Genomic DNA, 19,322 nt, shown 5'->3' on the forward strand with positions numbered 1-19,322 from the left:
TCCCTTCGCTTTTACGGTTCTTTTTACGGCGAGCGTGCACGGTAGGTGCGCGCCCGTTACGATCCTAAGACGCGGGGGCAGGAAATCCTGATTTTTTATTCGCGACAACAAGCGCCGGAGAGTGGCTTTCGCGGAGTTCTAATAGAAGAACATCGATAATACCGCGAAAAGAATCGAAGTTCGAAACATTTTATTTAAAGTGTTTCCTGAACGCAATTGCCATTACCATCGACTTTTCTACCGGATGCTATTCCAGAAAGAAAACGTGCTGTTTCTTCTTTTAATCGCGTGTATCGCCGTTCACCTTTCACACCGAACGTTCTTTATTTACGGATATCGGTGCTCGTCCTTTTTCACGTTCGTTTATTGTCCGCGTTCCTATTTACGAGGAACAGTTTCCTTTTCCCGGCGAATATAACTTTTTTCGAGGACTTGTTTCGCGCTATCGATACGGAGAACGTTCGAACTTCGCTTCGAGAATCTTATCGCGATGCATTATCAAGAATAGTTTGTTCGTCGGATAGTAAATCTTATCGAACTTTTCTCTCTGCGGGTATTTCAGCGGAAGAATAGTTCGAGAGGTTCTCCAGAAAATAGCGAATAACTCTCGGGGACGATTATTGCAGAATTTCATAATGCAAGGTTCCTTTAGATCAGTTCTTGCATATAAAATTCAGTGGATACGTGCGTTTCGTGTACCCTTTCGCGCAAGGAATGAAACGATATGTTGCTGAACAGTCTGGCTCGAAGAAAAGAATCTGATTAGGACGAGTGGGATTTCCAGGTTCGCAAACCTCCGGCGTCGAGAGGTCGTTGGCCCCTTCGGTCAACCGCCCCCGTTTTATCGAAGTCTCATTTGACCCTCGAGGTTTCCTTTGTTTTCTTTTCCAACGTAAACCAACAGATCATTAGGTGGGTATCACTCGCTCGCCAGAGCAGAAAAGCGTGCATAATTCGAGGGCTGTTTGCTAGGGCATCCATTCGTCCCACTTTCCGTTCAACCGAGCCATTTCCGGTGAACGACGGAGGAGCTTAAACGAAAATAATTCCACGGAAAAGGGGGCGGAGGCGACGAATGTGATTCCAAATCGAGCGCGTCGCGTCGAATCGAATTTTAAAGCGACCAGTGCTCGGTGATTGTCAATTCATTCAATGAATTACCGTCGACCTTCGAACCAGAGCGAGTCGATTTTAAGGCGAAATTGAATTCAATTAACTTTTTCACGCGTAACCGCTCGTCCCGACTTCTATTATTCGCTCGACCGCGAAGATAAATTTCGACAAAATTTCCTTTCGAGCAACGTCCGACAACGCGCCATATTTTTCTTTCATCTCACGCGTGCGGAGGTATGTAAAAGGTTCAGCGTGTACGTCTTTTATTCAACGACAGCTCAGCTTTTATTCACGACCGGTCGTCTGACCGGTTGAATGATTTATATTTTTTTGTAAAAAAACTGGACAAAATTCGGTATCAAATTCTGGTTAGCTTCCGATGTAAATAGGAAATATATGTATAGCAAGGACGAAAGGAGAGAAACTTGAATTTCCACTAACAACGCGTATTAAAAATACTAATATTAAAAGTGCCGATAGGTTTAGTGTTAATGATATTTAGTTTGTCATTTTTTTTGAAAGCGTAAAAGTTGATCGATCCAGAGTATGTCGAATGTGGATCCCAGTTGGGTTAAGGGATTGGAAGGATACGTCCCGTTTAGCTTGCAGCTATGCATTGGAAAACGCTTAAGGCTCCTGCCACAAGATGGTTAAGTGGCTAGATAAACGTTATCTTTTCGGGCAACGTGTCTTTGGTTTTTAAATAAAGCGGAGCTTTTGCGTGGGACGTTTGAAAATGCGTGGATGTAATATGGTATTTTATGAATACGTCAAATTGAATTTTTAATAGATATCGACATAAAGAAATCGAATTTTTCTGAATTGAAATGCGTCTCGTAGAACGTACCCAATTTGTGTGTAAAATCTTAGGACACTCCGTACGGTAAAATAACTGATATCCTTCGTCGCTAGCCTAACGATTACACCGACGTGGAATTGCGGAAATCCATTCAGCGTATGTACGTTTCGAGAAAAAAATAAACTACATCGTTGTAGCGTGGTTTCGCGTACTCGACACGGCGAAACGTTATTACACGTTGTCCTTTGTATCAACGTTACCTAATCGACCGTATCCGCGTATGAAGTTATGCGGAGATAGCGGTGAAAGATGTTATCACAGGAAACACCCTCGTAATTGCGGTCGTTAATAATTAGAACTAGCTCGAAATGGAGTGGTTGTGGTTGTAGGGAAGGACGAGAGGAGTTAGGGGAAGGTAGGGTAGACGGTATCGAAGATTCGCTGACTGCTCCCTCGCCCCGAGTATTTCTCTTAATTGTCTACTTGTTTTTGCTCGTAAAGGAAGTTTGTCTTCAATTAACGAGCGGCCAGATCGTGTAATTAATAACTATAGCCGGCGGGCGATGCTGGAACGGCAGGTTTCGCGAAAGTGACTGTAAAGTTTGTTCCGCGAAAGGAGTCGTCGAATACACGATATCTCGTGGCCACGGATGCTTTTAAATGGGACAATGTTGATGAAGTTTCCAGAGAACCGACCATCTACCCGGAGCAGATTCGCGTTTTATGTCCGCAATACCCGACGCCGTTGGAATTCCTATATCCCGCGGCTATTTTTGACGTTACCGGGATATCTTGGCTGCAATAAACTGCTTCTTACCAACGAGAAGATATCGAAGCTTCGATTCCTATCCGCGATCTTCAATATCCGCGTCGCGGTACAACGGCAAATAATCTGGAATTCCATAAATGCAGTAAATATTGGTTACTTTATCGTCGAGGCAAGTTTTACGCGTATGTAAATCGAAACCGAAGACGCGACGGCTCTTGAAACGATGACGGAAGACGCTCGAACACGAACTTGGACGACAAGAAAGCCAAGACTTTTAAAATAGTTGCTTGCAAGAGTCTTATTGCGTTTTGGAATAAAAATTAATGTATTATATACGCGGAACATGCAAAAGAAAGCTGGAGCTGTATATTGGCGATTTCATAAGACACCGTACGATGGCTAATTTCAAATTACGAATAATGGTAAAAGATATTTTGTAAGTTATTGCTTCATTTATTTTAAAGATATTGTATTTAACAGAACACAACGTTCTACCATGTCGAGTGCGCGAAACCATGCACGATGTTTAGTTTTTCTCAAAACGTTCGTTAGATGAATTTCCGCAATTTCAGTTCGGTGTAATCGTTAGGCTAGCGACGAAGATCATCAATCATCTTACCGTACAGGGTGTCCCAGGTTTTTCCGATCATAGTAAGCCAGTACTATATCAATTTTAGCGTTATAGTTGAAAGAATACAAATATATATGACAAAATATCCACTGTTCCATTTTGTTTCTATTATTCTGGATGATTTGGTCATTAGGTATTCTTTCCAAATTTGGTAGATTTACAACTTAAAGTACGTACTTTAGGATCGTTTCGTAAAATTGCATGCTTATCTTCGAGAAAACTCTGCGGGCAAATCATTGTCGAAGGGTTCCGCGAAAATCAAGGGAGCTATGAAATCACGGATACATTGCCGCTTTAGAATTCGAGACAATGGTACGTTGAACCAGACGAGTTCACGTGTTCGTATCTCTTTGTGTTGGACATTTCCCGCGGCTGCTTCGCATTTTCCCCGATGGTCGGTCGACCGTAGTACGCGCAACTCTCGTGGCTGACGATTTCGAAGATTTTTGAATACTCGTCGCGATTAGTTCTTTTTTTCCTCTCCTTCCGTGCTCTCCCTTTTGTTCGCCATGATTGTCCTGTTCCTCTACTTACGCCCAAATTTCTCTTTTCCACTCTTATATTGTCCTCTATTCTTCTACATTCCTGCACATTTAATTTCCTTTTACTCTGACCCAGTTTACTTTTAACTCTCTGTGCCTTTGTTTCTGCCTTTCTCTAATTACCTATTCCGCAATCTTTGTGTTCCTTTAATTTGTTGTTTCGCTGTCCTTTTAATTCCATATCATTTGTTTCATTTATTTCTTCACTTCGTATTCTTTCTCTTTTCTTTTAATTCCCAGTCCCTTGATACCAGCAGTCTGTCTCAATGTTCTTTCGTCTTTCTAACCCATTCGAAAGAATTTTTCTTTGACTCATCATCGTTGTCTTTTGTTTCCTGTTTATATTTAGCGACTCCGCTTGGTGAATGGACTTTGGGTATTTTCTGAGACGTAACAGGTCCTGTACACCCCTCAATCCGTAAGTCCATTTTCCACTTCGTCTTTACGACCTTGATGCTTTCGTTCCTTTGGCCTTTCAAGCTTTTGTCCCTTTATCCCTTCGTTCTTTCGTTTCTGGGTCCCTTTGATTCATTTCGAAGCTCCGTCTCTACGTCTCTTTGCACCCTTTGGCCCTCTGTCCTTCCGTTCCTCTGATCCTTCGTCTCTTTACCCGTTCATTCCACCATTCCTTTGACCCTTCAACCCCTCATCCTCCACTCGTCTCTCCGTTCCTTCGTCCGTCGTTCTTCTGTTTACATGCCACCACTGTCTTTTCCACCCCTTTTTTTATCCTTGCTGTTCACCCTACTCTAATCCTCTCTCTCTAATTTCACTCTTCCCGCTCGTGTTCCTTTTGAAAACGTCACCACAACCCAAAAGGCAAACTCGCGTCGCGACAGGGAACAGAAGGTGGAAGAACGCGAGCGAAAACACCTGCCGGGGCATCAATTATGCGCGGTTGCCGTGCAAACTTCCTGTGTACAGGAAGCGCGAAAAGGACGCGCGCTTTTCTTTGCTTCCCGTTCCATTATTCGAGCAAAAAGGAAACCTGTAACGAGACGAAAATCAAGGGAGCCGGATGCCCTCGGGCGACGCGATGTCCCCGACGACGAAGCCCCGGCTAGTAGCTTCCCGGAAGAGCTAGGTGGATAGAGAGATAGGCGGTTCATTGTCGCCGCAAAGAATATACTCTCCGAGTCGAGGGTGAACAAGAGGCCAGATACACCGGACAAACATCCGAGCATGTGTACGTGTAATTACTCTTCATCGCTGACGAGATAAATGCACTTGCCGCGAAAAAGGAAACGCAAGGCCATCGGTCTGCTAGCCAAAGTAATTGGCGTTTCGTAACGGGGATAAAGGCGAGGCAATATCATCCAGTCGAGAACAGTGGACCGTTACTCGGAGATTTATAAACAAACGACACGACGATACGGTTTTTGCCAAGGTTTGATCGTTGTTCCGACGCGATCGTTCCCGAGGAAAATATGTTGATACCAGTAGAATAAATATTGACATATTAAATTTAAAAAGCGCGTTTCCTGCGTTTCCGCGTGTCAGGCGCGCGTTCAAAGGAATCCGGGGGGAAGTTCCAAATAAAAACAAGTAGCTTCAGAGTCCTCGGTGTCGCGGGTATTAAGTTCACCCTCGGAAAAACGTCTGAGTGTTCCCCTCGTCCTTCCTGGCGTCGCGCGCACGAAAGTGGAACTTTTCATTACAATGAGAGAGAGATCAGAAGTAAAGCCGGGTGTCGTTGTAACTGGCGAGGACCGTGCAAAGGGAATACCCGAGAACGTCAATTAAGCGACTTTACCGACGAGTTCGAGTGTCCATAGGAAGTGCGTGCGAGGGTGCTCACGGCGCGAGTGCCCGACAAATGAAAAAGAAAACGGGAGAAGAGGCACGGAAGAGAGCGAGAAGTCGATGAAAAATGACGGGGCGAGAAAAGAAAAAGGAGTTCACCCTTGCTGAACGAGCCCTTTTCTTTCTTTACCGCCGCACGGCGATCGGTTCCCCACCCTTATTTCTCGTTCTTTTTGTACCCTCTTCCCAGCGCCTTCCTGCGGCCATAATACGTGGCGCGAAGGCACCCGTGGTTAACCACCCTAGAAAGATGCTGAATACGCGCGACATTTTTTTCTACGACGCAGAGCCAGCCGTCTGACCGGAAATTGGCAGGCTCTGCTAGCGCCCGAAACCGATCGTGCTAACAAGGGCCATCTGCAAACGAGGACCGCTCGAAATTCGCGCGAAACAAGAACATTGTCCGGAATAGCCGAGAACGTGACGTAAGGAGCGTCTGCGAATTTGTCGACGACTTCTCTATACACGCCAACTGCAACGAGAGCTGGAATATTAATAATATCTGCAAATAAATGATGGGAACCAAGCACTTTACGAGAGTTAGAAATGTGCTCCTTGGGTCGTGTTCAACGCGTAGCAACGTGACTTAGGGCGCGGTCTTAAAAATACCTACGAACATTAAATACAACGCCAACTTGCAACTGGTTACTCTTTTTGAATATTTTAAACACGCTCCGCGTGTGTAGAACGTCTGCAAATTTGTCGACGTCTACTCTATGCACGCCAACCATAACGACAACTGAAATACTAATAATATCTACAAATAAATAATGCGAACGAAGCACTTTACGAGAGTCGGTAACGTGTTCTGCAGATCGTGTTCAACATGTAGCAACGTAACTTAGGGGGTGGACTTAAAAATTCTCTACGCTGCAACGATAATTATAATACTAACGATACGCTCGTTTGATCGATGCGAACGCTGTTAACGTTTAAAGCGTGTTCCGCAACAAACGTTGAACGGAAACGCGAGCCAAGGTACGTTTGCAAATTTGACCGCGCCATCCCTATATACGGCAACTGCAACGCGGACTGCGATAGTAATTCTATTCACAGGTAGAATATGGTATGCCGCGCTGCGGAAAAAACAATCGTGAAGGATAGCGTAAGCAGCAGGGCGAGCATCCTTATTAATGTACTTCGTGCACGCCGGAGAGGTTCAGCTGCGGCGGTCCTGACATATTTTAGCGCGTGTCGCGGGTCGGCCGAGAAAGTGGCAAAGTGGTCGAGAGAAGAAACGAGACAGGGAAAAAGCGTGAAAAATCGCATCTATTAATAAGGCCGCGGCAAAAAGCTCACGGCGTGTTTGGCCGACCTGCACGTACCGGCTAAGCGGGTAGCTTTCACAGTTACGCGCCGCACGATGCAATATCATGGATGCTGGCTGTACCCCTGGAAGTAATTTTCCACGATACTATGCCGTGTCGAGAAATAAACGTCCTCTTTGTCGCGAACATTTATCCATCAAGCGAACTTTGTCCTACACCTATGGGGACAGTTCATTTTCTGAGTCGTTCGCCTGACGGATCCGCGCAACCTTAATTCCCTGGCGATCTACCAGCATTTTGTTAATCTTTGGACACCTAGACTTATGGTTACGCGCGCTCCTATCGTCTTTATAAATGTACCTTTCTCGGTCGGTGATTTCGTTCTATATTGAAAATGTACCGTTAGGGATCGATGCGCTTCGTTGCAAAAACTTGGAAATTCCGCGAGCTCTGTGATAGGTATGCATACCCGCGGTGGCAGCTGTTAGTTTCCCATTAAAGTATAACGACGGGAGACGAACAAATTTTATTAGGAGTTCGTTCCTAATCCGCGCTGATGCACTTTATTAATATAAATTTGTCATGAAATGCTTTGTCCAATTCTGCGTGCGCCGTACCTCAAAGAGGAACGACAGCATGGTAACGCTAAAACATTTTCGACGGAAGCAGAATTCGCGGGGATATTGCGTATAACGCGTTCGTTGCCGAAATGTTACAAAAGGGTCATGAAATTCTCTACGAAATTCAGGTCGGTAATATGACGCCGGATACTCGTTCAATTAACGAAGAATCCTGCGAGTTAAACTACGGCGCCGGGAGCCCGTCGATCATAAATTTCAGCCGACTATTCCCGAGTAGGTGCTCGAAACTGTATCTGCCAGACACTCCGTGTCCTATGCACGCGGGTAAGCAAGTTTCAAGCCTACTTCGGATACTGCATCGAGTGTCTGGAGCGTATCTCGGGAATAAGGGCACTGAAGCGCCCACCGAAAAGGCAGAGTTATTAGAACTCTTGGCTCGTTGCGCTTAAGTGATTTACGGCTGCGTTTCTCTTTATTTTCACTTTCCCTCGGACGAGGAATGTTCGAGTTTCGAGCGACCGTTGAGCGTAAACGGTAAACAAACGAAAAAGTTTCATTCCCCGCTATAATCGGAACGCAAGATGTCCTCGTCTCTCTGGTCATTAGCTGTAAACGGAGACACAGAGTCGTATTAACTCTGCAAAGCAAAAGAATTGTTCTAAACGGTGGAAAATAAGAAAAAGACAGGTGACGGATTCTTTTTTTTTTTTAAAGTTAAACAATGGATTAGTTTCAAAGGAAATCGGTGTCAAAAGGCCCGACACGTGGCTGAGCCTTTCTAGGGTTAATGTCAAACGAGAGTGGTGAAAGAGCACTCGGAGGGGAACTTCAACTTTCCAGAATTGAACAGCGCCCGACGCCTGATTTTCGCGGCGACGAGCGTTCCGCGATTCATCACGCGCAAAAAGCACCCGACGACAAAGTACGCGACAAGCTTCCGCGCGAAGGAAAAGCGGTTTCTAGTTTTCTGCGCGCCTACCGCGACGCGGAGCTCGTAAATTATGGCCAGAATTATGAAAAAAGGGTCGCCGCGCATCGCGGAATGAACTCGCTAGACGTTTCTGCGAAAATGAAAACGCAGAACCCCGAGAGTAGAAACTACGTGCTTTCAACCGACAAACGAAAGTTTTAGGCATCGATAAATAAGGAAGTCATCCTTTTGTACAGCGAACGCTAGGACAGTGTAATCCTAGCCACGGACAAAGCTTGATGGTTTCAATATTATTTCATTTACGTCAACAATGATTCGGTCAACTTGTAGCAACGTCAAACTGACTTGTAATTAATTATCACTCCAACGGGGATCGCTGCCTTTTCCATTCCGACCGTCACTAAGAGTTATCCATTGCACGGGTAATGACGCCAATGCAAATTTGTATTCTCGATATTAAATATCGTTCTGAATTATTATTTTACGAACGTGATTAATCCGTAACCACGCAAGAGATAGAATATTTGCAATGCAAAGTTTCGTCTGCAAGATTTGAAACGTAATTTAAATGAATCCTGTAACATCCTCTCGTGGATATTCTATTAATGTACTAAATTAATGTAATTTCATTCCCAACGGTACGAGCTCCTTTTAAACCGTAGTTATATTTTTTACCTGTTAATTTTAACGAAGTTGCTCTTCGAACGCTCTTCTTCCCGAGTCAAGAGCGATTGCTCGTAAATCATTAAGCTTCCACGAAATTCGCGGGACCAGCTGTACTTTCCAATATAATTTTAACGATGATAATGATTTCGAGAGTAATTATTCAAATTCAAGCGTTCGTGTCTTCATCTTTTATTTCTCCGCGATATCGATGGACACGACGAATCTTCTCAGACGTCTAGGAACAAACTTCATCGTACCCGATGGAAGAATTTTTCTGATTCAAGTAGATACGGTCCGATAACTTGAAAACTAGAGTTACCTTCTGTCCCGTGCGAATCGTTCGATAACATTCTTTCATATATACACATGTTTACGTGTATGCGGGTGTGCTTCGCGCCGTGAAAAATTCCGAAGGGACACTGGCTTCGATTCGAGGAAACTTCAGCCGCTACGTCGACACGCGGCTAAACAAACGCCGTTGAATAAGTTTGCCGAGAACTCTGCCGGTGCCAGACAACGGATAACACCGTATCGTAACTTTTACGATCAAGACGAGACCGCGAGAAATTCGCCGACGGGTTTATGTAAAACGCCAGCTTACGTAACGGCGTCGTACCTGCGCGTAAGTTTTAATGGGAAAGAAGACACGCGAATCCATCGAAGTTGAAATCGTGGATGGTTTGCTGCCTTTCGTGGCGGGAAAACGAATAGCGGTACAATTGGCGAACGATTTTCACTTGTTTACTTCTTTGGTCGTAATCAGTGTTTTTCAGGACATTTTTCCTTTTCCGTACACGAAGAATTATTCTCGTTTGTTCATAAATAAAGGTCGAAGGTGCAACCGACCACCATCGTCACCTCCAGTACAGCTAAATATTAATGGAACATGGACAGGGGTTCGCTCGGCCCGATTCACTTCGCATAAATCGATACCCTAACTCCTTGTTACGTTTCCGTTCCCTAAGTCGGACTTCCTTCGTTTCGGCCGGATGGACCTCGAGCGGCTTAATAAATTCCACTCGAACGCGAAATGTGCTGTATAGTAACGCCTTGCTTCAAATTAGAATTCTAGCACGAGATTTAAGATGCTGATTCGTTTCCATCGCTATTTACATTAGGTCCTCCCAGAAGTTTCTATCGGTGCTATGCCCACGTTATCATTCTAAACAATTGTTTCCTGTTAAAGGAAATTGACGATCCCGATTTTCGGCGTTTAAGCGAGGTAAAAGTGTATCGAGAACCGTATCGAGTTCGTCCGTAGCCTATCCTGATATGCCAACACGTAAAAACTCGTTACGGGGCTCGAAGAAGGCGCAACCCGATCGCTTCCATTCCGACCGAGCGTTATTTATTTCCCAGCTCCCCCCCTCGTAGCGCCCCGGCGAGCCTTTTCCCGAGATTGGTATACTCCTTTGCTCTTTCCATTGTAACGAAATTCCAGCGTTTCGCGACACAGAGATACAGAGGCGGAGGGCCGTCGGTGGCAAGAGCTGTCGGGGCTTTTCCTTTAATCCAGGCGCAGAGAGAAAAGAAATCCCCCAAGAGTCTCCAATGACGACGACCCGCGGAGAAATGCCTCACCTTGTCCCGTTCTTGATTCTCCATCTACTCGCCGACACTTCGCGTCCCTTTCTCGCCGCACTTTTCTCACCCCCCGGCCCCCCCCCCCACGTATTTCCTTCGTGCTTTCGTCTTTCTCGGTCCCTTCTAAGAAACGACACCCTTAAACCTGGCCCTCTCGCTTTCACCGCTCGGAACAGGAGGAGACTCTCCTCATTTTACTTTTCAATCTTCGGGAGGATGCGATTTTCTTCCTCATTTCCAGCCTGACAATATTAGGGGGAACAGGGACGGGGTCAGGGAACGAGCCCGAAACCAAGAGGGGCGACTTTAGAGATCCACCGAGCACCGAGACCGACACTAGGGGTTGAAACTAAGAGGCAGAAAGGGTGCATCGGTAATCGACCTATCACCTGTTAGCGTTAGCACGCCATTAGGAAATTCGATTTACCTTAACGACTACCCTCTATCGAGTATTGCGAGATTTCAACGACGAGTGGGGGTTAATCTTCGATATCGCGCCTCGCAGCGTAGTTTGTTTCCTTTTTCTCTGCGGCGTTATTTGGGCGATAGTTGCCGGGGAGACGCGCGTCGAAACGAGTGTCGTTTGCAGAGCCGTTTCAGGATCCATGGAACTTCGAGGGAAGCGATATTTCGGGCATTTATTCCGCTCGCTGCTTCGTTTGTAGAATAATTTGGCTGTTAAGTCGGCAGTTTGTCGAAGTGTCAATTACAGACGGAATCAAACTTGTACTGTAATGCGCAGACTGTACGAAGACGGTTAGCAAAATCAGACTGTGACAATATTTTCCAACGCGTCACTTCAATATTATCTTAATTAAAGCATCTATGCTTTCCATCTTCATAACTTCGAAAATATAAATAGATACGAAACGCGGCATACTCCAATTCCACGATTGATATCTCGTGTCTGACCATCGTTTGATATTTCTACTTGCGTTTGTACCTAACAACATCGATACAGATATGTCATTAACCATTTTCCGTCGATCTTACTGTCTTCTAACTAATTATTACGGATCCAGTTGAAATAAATAATGCAACGTCAGTGTAAACGATTGCATACATCAATGCAAGTAGTAATATCGAGGAATGGTCAGACGCGCCGGCGAAGTGGTACTCGGTTGTGCTCGTACGCACACCGGACGAATTTTGTTTCTTTTACTTCAACTTTTGCTTCTAGTTTCTGATTAATTCGTCCACGTAGAACCAACCCCTGTCCAAACAAGTTGCCCCCGCATAACAAGTCTCGCGTACGACGGGAGTTTCGTTCGTGGCAGTTAAGGAATCGCCTCTAAGCCTCTTGCAGTTTCAACGATGAGGATTCCAGCATTGGCCGTCTAGTTTTACCACGGTGGTGCCTCGATTTAGGAAATTCGAAATGGTCCCCAGCACTCGTAGTCCGTTTTATTAGCGAATACGACTTAGCTCCGAGCGAGGCACGGGTCGCGTACATCGTCGACGAGCAAAGCGCAAACTATGCGCACCGACGCACGATTATACTTAGCGTAAAGCGATTATTCCGCTGAAGCTACTCCGCGAGCCAAGGAACTACTAAGCCGGCAGCCCTGTCTCGTCTGAATCCTCCTGAGACCCGACGAGAAAATCCTGTCGGGAGATAAACGGTTAAGGAAGTAAGTGTTCCTGCAAACAGTACAAGGCGGACAGTATGAAAGTTGCAACACCATCGCCTGGACGCGTCTGCAGAACGGAGACTTGTTTGTGAAATAACTATTTTGAAGTATCGATAAACCTGGGCTTGTTCGTTGTCCGTGTCAAGTGCACGGGGAACGCGCAAACTGTACCGGAAGAGGATTAGGAGCGAGATTCAAAGCAAATTTGCATTTTATGATTTTACGTTACATTTTGCTTTCACCGTAGGTACAGCGTGCAATTATGCATTTACAATTTCGTATTGTAAATATAATTGCGTGCAACGTATAGCATAAATTATCAATGGAGCACGTACGAATGAATAAAATTATATCGTTGTTCCGTACATGCACAGAATCGCAGAGAAATTTAAAATGTCCGTATTATGGGATTAACCAAGCGAATCTGTATCTTTGTGGTCCAGTTAATACCACCACGAGGGATTAAGGTTCCCTCGGAACCTATCCTCGATAAGAATTCTTCTCCGTGCAAACTTTGTGGGAGCGTATTATAAATTTAATTTAAAAAATCTCTGGCTACGGAATACGCGAGATTGAGCATCAGTCGTAAATTCCTTCGGTCGTGGGAAAAAGAATTACGCCTGCAGATTGAATATGCCAAACAACATCGATCGCCATTTATTGTCCAGCGCGGAATTGATCGTAAGACAGCGGGGTCGATAAAAAATCAGAGATTCCAACAAATAACGTCGACGGACAGTCACGATTCGAATCGCAATAATTTCCCGGAAAATAATTTGCATGCAAACTCACCTCCAGAACGTGCTCCGCCTGATTCTCTCGATCGAGTTTCCTGCCGCTGGTCGTGATCAAGCCTGAAACATAATCGTGCAATGGATTAGACGCCATCGACAGAGGCTTAATAAATCTTGATTAAACGGTGTTTCAATCGAGGTTTCCCCCCGACGACGTTTCATTCCCGATTCGACCGGTAAACCGACATCGCGGAACGAGACGGGGTACAATTCGCCGCGGCAATTTGCAACGGAATGAAAAGGCCTCGATTAGCGGAGACAAAGATTAGCCCGATGGAACGGACTCGACAAAATTATAGCGTTCAGATTCCGTCGGACGGTTGTCGTGCGCGCTCGAGCTCTACTCTCTATTCTTTTCACCCGTCGTTCGTATTTTCCCTTTGCTCCGTTTCGCTCGAGAATCCGTCTCGTGTCGCGCGCTGGGAACCGATTTTCCGGAAAATCGGCCAACATTCTGGGAACAAGAACACAATGACCAAGAAAAATAATATAATACTGTAATCAGAAGAGGACCAACAGTCGAACGACTTTAAAGAATTCACAATGAAATAATTCTCATTCGTCGTAAATTGTTTTTACGTTGTTTTTACACCGGGGAAGAAATTTCAATGGAAGAGTCTCCGCAGACATCGGAGAACAACTTTTCCGCGATACGGCGGAAGACCTTGCCGGATGCGGACGGTTTCCGGAGCTTTCGAAGGCAACGTTTCTGAAAACGACGTCGCGGAACAAGAACGAAGCCCCTGAAATTGCGACCCGGTGCGCCGACCGCGACCACATTTTTTCACCCTGGTTTCTACGGCTTCCGGTAACAGCGACAAACGGCGCAGATTTTATATTCCAGTAGGAAGTACTAATCATGTTACCGGGGGAAGCCGTGTCTCTGGCCGCGGTGAGTCTCGTTTGTCTCTGACGTTGTGCAGGCACGCGGGAAATTCCGGGACTTCTGTTTCGCGGACTCATTAGAATTAGACGAAGGGCCTCGCATTTCGCGCTGACGAAGTACGAGGTAATATAACCCACGATCGCTTGGGAGTAATATTAATACACTCCAAGTAAAATAAAATACTCGAGGTAATTAAACTCGGCTCACCACCTTGGTAGTAGAATTAACGTTAAAAATATTGAGTCACTCCTGAAAATTCTATCCGTTCATAGTGGGAATTTCTAAGCTTTTGATCCACGAGGAGATCAGTGCCACGTACTTGAAGCGCAACCATGCGATTTTTTCGCCGACTCGATCGACGTCCTCGAGAGCTCGTCCCAACAGCCCTAAAGCTGATTAAATCGACGTCGAGCTGACCTCAAGATTTCCCCGAATCGTTCGTGACAAACTCTAATAACCGTAATAACAAGATTCCACGGGTCGGGTGAGGTGCCAGCCGCGGTCTCCGACGAGAGAAACGGCGCGGAAAATTTCCGGAGATCGAGTGCATCGACCATCGACAGCGACCGTCAAGTGCAGCGCCATTGTTCCAGCTTTCTCCAATGCGACTTCCTCGGGATTCGACGCGCGGCCAGTAATAAGGGGGGACATTCTACTGCCACGGTTTCCTCGTTGGAAACGCCCGTGATGGAAAGAATTCATAAGAAACTAGTTTCTTTTCGTTTATAGCGAATCGCCATTACATTATACGAATACGAGTGGAAGTAACTGTCTTCGTTAAACTTGGTACTACATTTACGATATAATTTAAGGTCTACAAAAGTTGGTCGATGGATAACTATAATATTCTTTTCCACGTTTTTCACATCCCAGCGAGGAACGAATGTTTGCCCCGCGGAAAAAGAGAAACGAAGAAAAGCGACGCACAGAGGGAACGCGAGAAATACGCGGGACGCATTTAAATAATTGCTTTTTCGTTTTCATTTCTTAGCCGCGCGCGGACGACCCGTCGAGAAAAAAATTCGTTATTGGGAACTATTCGCGGTATTACCAACTTGTCCCGATATCTCTGCCTCGTTCTCGATATCCGGATACGCGGCGTTGTGTACACGCGCCGCGAGGAACTCGACGGATCGCGTTGAATTTATTTTCGCTCGCGTCACCTCCCAGCGGACGCCGCCGGGACGTTCTCGACGACGACTCCTCGGCCGCGGATTTCCAGGCCCTTCGGGAGGATACTTTATGACGGACGGTGAAAAGTATAGCGGGGAGAAACCGTGGGACCGACGCCGCGCGATCATCCCCCGAGACGAGTTTTTATTTCTGTCAGAGGACGCGCCGGGAGCTTCCACTCTCGACGTTTCGGATCCTTCGCGGGATTGGATGCGGTTCTTTTACAGTTCGCGAGCGTTTGCGCGTGATAGTTTCTGCAAATGCTTGGCACTAAACCGGCAGGGAACAGGGAACAGCGAATAATAGAACCGCGACACTGGTTTTTTCTTTTGGGCATGCATGAAAATGCTAACGATTACGCGGAACGTTCGTAACAGTTTTTACAAGCCAGGAGAATATTATTGTGATGATCTACTAGTTGTATTTTACCATAATATCGTCTACAAATTTCTGGCCAATAACAGTAGTTTCGAATTACTTCGATGTTAACCTATTCCTCTAAGTCTCTAACCAATCTTGACCCTAACGGTCTACATCGTAGACTCTGCATTGCAATCGATAACCGAAAGGTCTTCGGTTAGACCGCATACCAGGAACGACCCTCGTTGAGAAATCACCACCAGAGCACAAACAACCCTTGTATTGTATCGCAGAACGTAGAACAGTCTCGAATAGTTGCAATTATATGTATACAATCTTGGAGATCGTCCCTTAAAGCGGCCATATTGTCAACAGTCCAGAAATTCGAAAACTAGAGCGTATCTACCCCTGTTATTTTCAGCTCCCAATTGCGCGATATTCTCGTTAATAATGGGAACATTCTCGTAAACAAATAAATCAAACGAGACTGCGGCTAATATCGCGGCGCAAGTTCCTGCTCGTAAAACATCGAGATGCGATCTACAGAATCCAGATCAATCATCAAGTTTCCGCGGAAATTTCGCGGAGTTCGAAATGTTTGATACCACAGAGATCTCGTTAACGTTGTTTGCGTTCGTTCCGAGGGTAATATTCGTTTTAGACGTTAAACTAATTCCGTGATAGCCAGCCGAGATCGTAAACGTCTCGAGGGACGATTACTCGACCGATTTAATGTAAAGAAGTTCGTCGTCCGTCGCTCGTTCCCGCCGTAGCGTCGCGGAGAGGCACAAAGGGCACGGTGTGCGACGATTCGGCCGATTTATCGCGTTCCCCGCGTTATTTAAGTATGCAAATCGAGCATCTTGGACCGGGCGAACGTCAAAGGCGTGGAATTCGCGCGAGTCCGCGTCGCAGTGAAATTTAACGAGCGTCGTGGCGCCGGTACGGGCCGCCATTAATGCCCGTATATGAGAATCGAAACAATTGCTATCCTTCGACGTGTACGTATTGTTTTGAATTGCAAATTGCGCCCCGCAATCTCTCAAATCCGCCCGTCCTATTTTCGGTCAGGCGTCCGTCGACCTTCTCCGTTCGATTGTCGCTGAAACAAATCCGCGAGCGTATTGCAGCCAGTGAGCTGTTCTTAATCGAGTCCCGTGTCACGGAACTTTCGCAACTGTTGTCTCAACACGGGGGATCGAGCGTGAAGTGAGAACAGGCGAACGGCGTGGCACAGATAAACGCGAAATAAACCCTTCGGTGACAAACTACGGCGAAACCCTCGATTTTAACGGATTTTGGTTTAGAAGACTTAATCCTGGTATCCTACGTTACCACATTCTTAAGTTACACGCGGTTTCGTTTATAAATAGTCTGATAAGTCGAGATTTTACGAGATAGAAATCGTTCCAAGCCTCCTAGGAAGCAAAGAAGTTTCTTCTCTATCCTTCGCTCGATGACTTGAAATGTTAATTAAAACGAAGGTAATTAGAAGGTTAATTTAGTCGTGTCTTGTTGCCGCAAAAAGTAAAAGTCCAATCTACCAATCGCACGCTCTCGACCGATAGTGCATGTAATTAAGGTTAGATTTTAATAACAGTACTTTAGCTGCACCTTGCTTCTCGTACATTTATATATTCGTTTAATTCTAACTGCTTGCTTTTGATCTAACAATCGCACGCATGCGACCGATAATCTATCCAATTAAGGTTACGTTTTAATAACATTTCCTTAATTGAACCTCATCCTCGATGCATTTATATGTATAAGCTGAGTTCTCCATGCGGTCAATTCATTCTGGGAACTTTCCACGGAGACTTCTCGTTCCTATACACGGTTTTCCTGTATTTATTACTTTGCACAATGTTATTAAAAATTTATTACCGTTGTACGATACAGTTCCTTTTTATAAAATTACTCTCACTCGTTAATTTTTCCTTTAATCGGTGTGTTTGATAAAATTTCGTTCGAATAAATGCACATCGAGAGCGTTTTGCATACCACGATATATGTATAATATAATAGATAGAACGCCGGCGCATGAGCGTATTCCTTTCCCCGAGCTACAACGTATTACAAGAGCGAGCATTATCTGATCTAATCTCGCAATACTGTTCCCAAAACGCCGTTGTTATCCGTTATTATTCCCGGGGTTTCTTTAAATAAGAACAATGCGCCGCTTGACCGTAAATGCAACGTTAATACGAACGAGAGATCGAGCCGGGCTGATTTGCCCGCAATAACTTATGCAATCTCGCCTATGCCTCTTTCCTGGGTCTTTATCGGTCGTCCGTTGCCCGCCATTTTCGTCGGACGTGAACCTCATCGCGGCACCTCGTTTACGTTTGCATTTCGCCGCATTAAATGGTATTAAAGTATTATTAGATAAGAATTATATTACGTTCCACGGCCGACTCGCGGCCAAATGCAATTTTCGTACCCGCGAACTCGTTTCGTTGCCGACCTAACGAGACGGGAACGGGGGAAAAAGGGAAACGTTACGTAACGGTAATTCCCTTAATCCTTTCGCTCATGATTTCTCATTTTTCGGGACGAATATTAGATCTTTGATACGCAATTGAATCACGAGCGAATCGTTTAGAAAGAATTTGTAAAGAAAATATTTCTTGCAATTTTCTCGTAGTCGGTGGTACGAAACACAGCTGCGGAGTACTATGTTAGAGAAGTCTAGGGCCTGGGTGTAACATAAGTAAAAAGGCGACATGCGCTAGGAACCGCTATGTACACGGAATGATAAAACCACAGGCACGATGTCCAGGAAGCGCCAAGGAGGCTGCTCTTGGCAATAATGGGCGGTTGACTTCCAGTTCTATGTCGAGTGCCAAGACTTTCTTTGTCTAACTTGAATCTAGGTTTAACTTGGAGAGTTTCGTGGAACAACTTCCAAGTTATAAGGCAGTGGGATTATATTTGCACAATCGTCCAACTCCGAGTGTTTCCGCGGACAACTTGCAGGCTTATGAGACGCTCGGAGTTTCTTTGCGCTATCTTGGTCCAACTAAAGTAGTTTCGTGCGAGCATTCGATTGGTTAAATCATAGTGCGTCCACGTATTTCCAGATCCACCAAATATGGAGGCGTTCGATCGATCGCGCGAATTCCCACTCGAGCTTTACCCCTGGCGCGAGGAATTTCGAACAGAATCTTGGCCCGTTAAAATTTTTTAATTACTCGCGAAACGTTCGTTGGCGCCGACGAACGTCTACCCGCGTATCGTGACTATTAGTTTCGCGTTTGCGGGACGAAGAAAAGTACGCTTCCGTTTGGTGCTCGCAAAATGCCCGAACCCTGGGCCAAACGACCTATTCATTCTCCGCGGGTGGATCGGCAGCATCTGGTAGCTCGTTTCGGTTCTCGCCATCTTGTTCCGTCGTAATGCTGTCATTAGGGGAAATCTGAATGCGCCCGGCGTTTCTTTCTTCACCCGAGCCCCTCTTTATTCGCGGATCGTAGAGCGTCTCCGAAAAAGCGCAATAATCTCCGATAAATATAGTCGACAGTGACCTCAACGGGAACGCGTTGCGTAAAATGTTACATGGTTACGCGCGTTTACCGGGCTCGGTAAGCCGATCTCAAATTCCAGCGAGAATTCGATGCGTGGAACGCTCGTGGAATCCGAACGACCCACTGTAGGTGGTAAATCACAATATCTATATCCGTAAAACCGCGCTTCGGAGACGAATGGTTTCGAATTTTTCATTCTAAGCGCGGGTAATCCCCCGAGGTTTAACCCAGTTCGCAACAGTCACCATCGACACAGTGATTTCCAAG

General features: G+C 45.6%; 1 protein-coding gene across 1 annotated transcript in view; it reads right to left on the minus strand.

Annotated features, from left to right (window-relative positions):
• LOC122399434 (fat-like cadherin-related tumor suppressor homolog) overlaps window positions 1-19,322 on the minus strand; it is a 314,643-nt gene that overhangs the window by 33,131 nt on the left and 262,190 nt on the right. The window contains exon 6 of the mRNA XM_043400114.1: window positions 13,111-13,172. Coding sequence (XP_043256049.1) covers window positions 13,111-13,172 — 62 coding nt within the window. The remainder of the gene's footprint in view (window positions 1-13,110; window positions 13,173-19,322) is intronic.

Source organism: Colletes gigas, unplaced genomic scaffold (genome assembly GCF_013123115.1).
Source record: "Colletes gigas isolate AHSC1104 unplaced genomic scaffold, ASM1312311v1 Colletes_gigas_Sc00013, whole genome shotgun sequence".
NCBI lineage: Eukaryota > Metazoa > Arthropoda > Insecta > Hymenoptera > Colletidae > Colletes > Colletes gigas.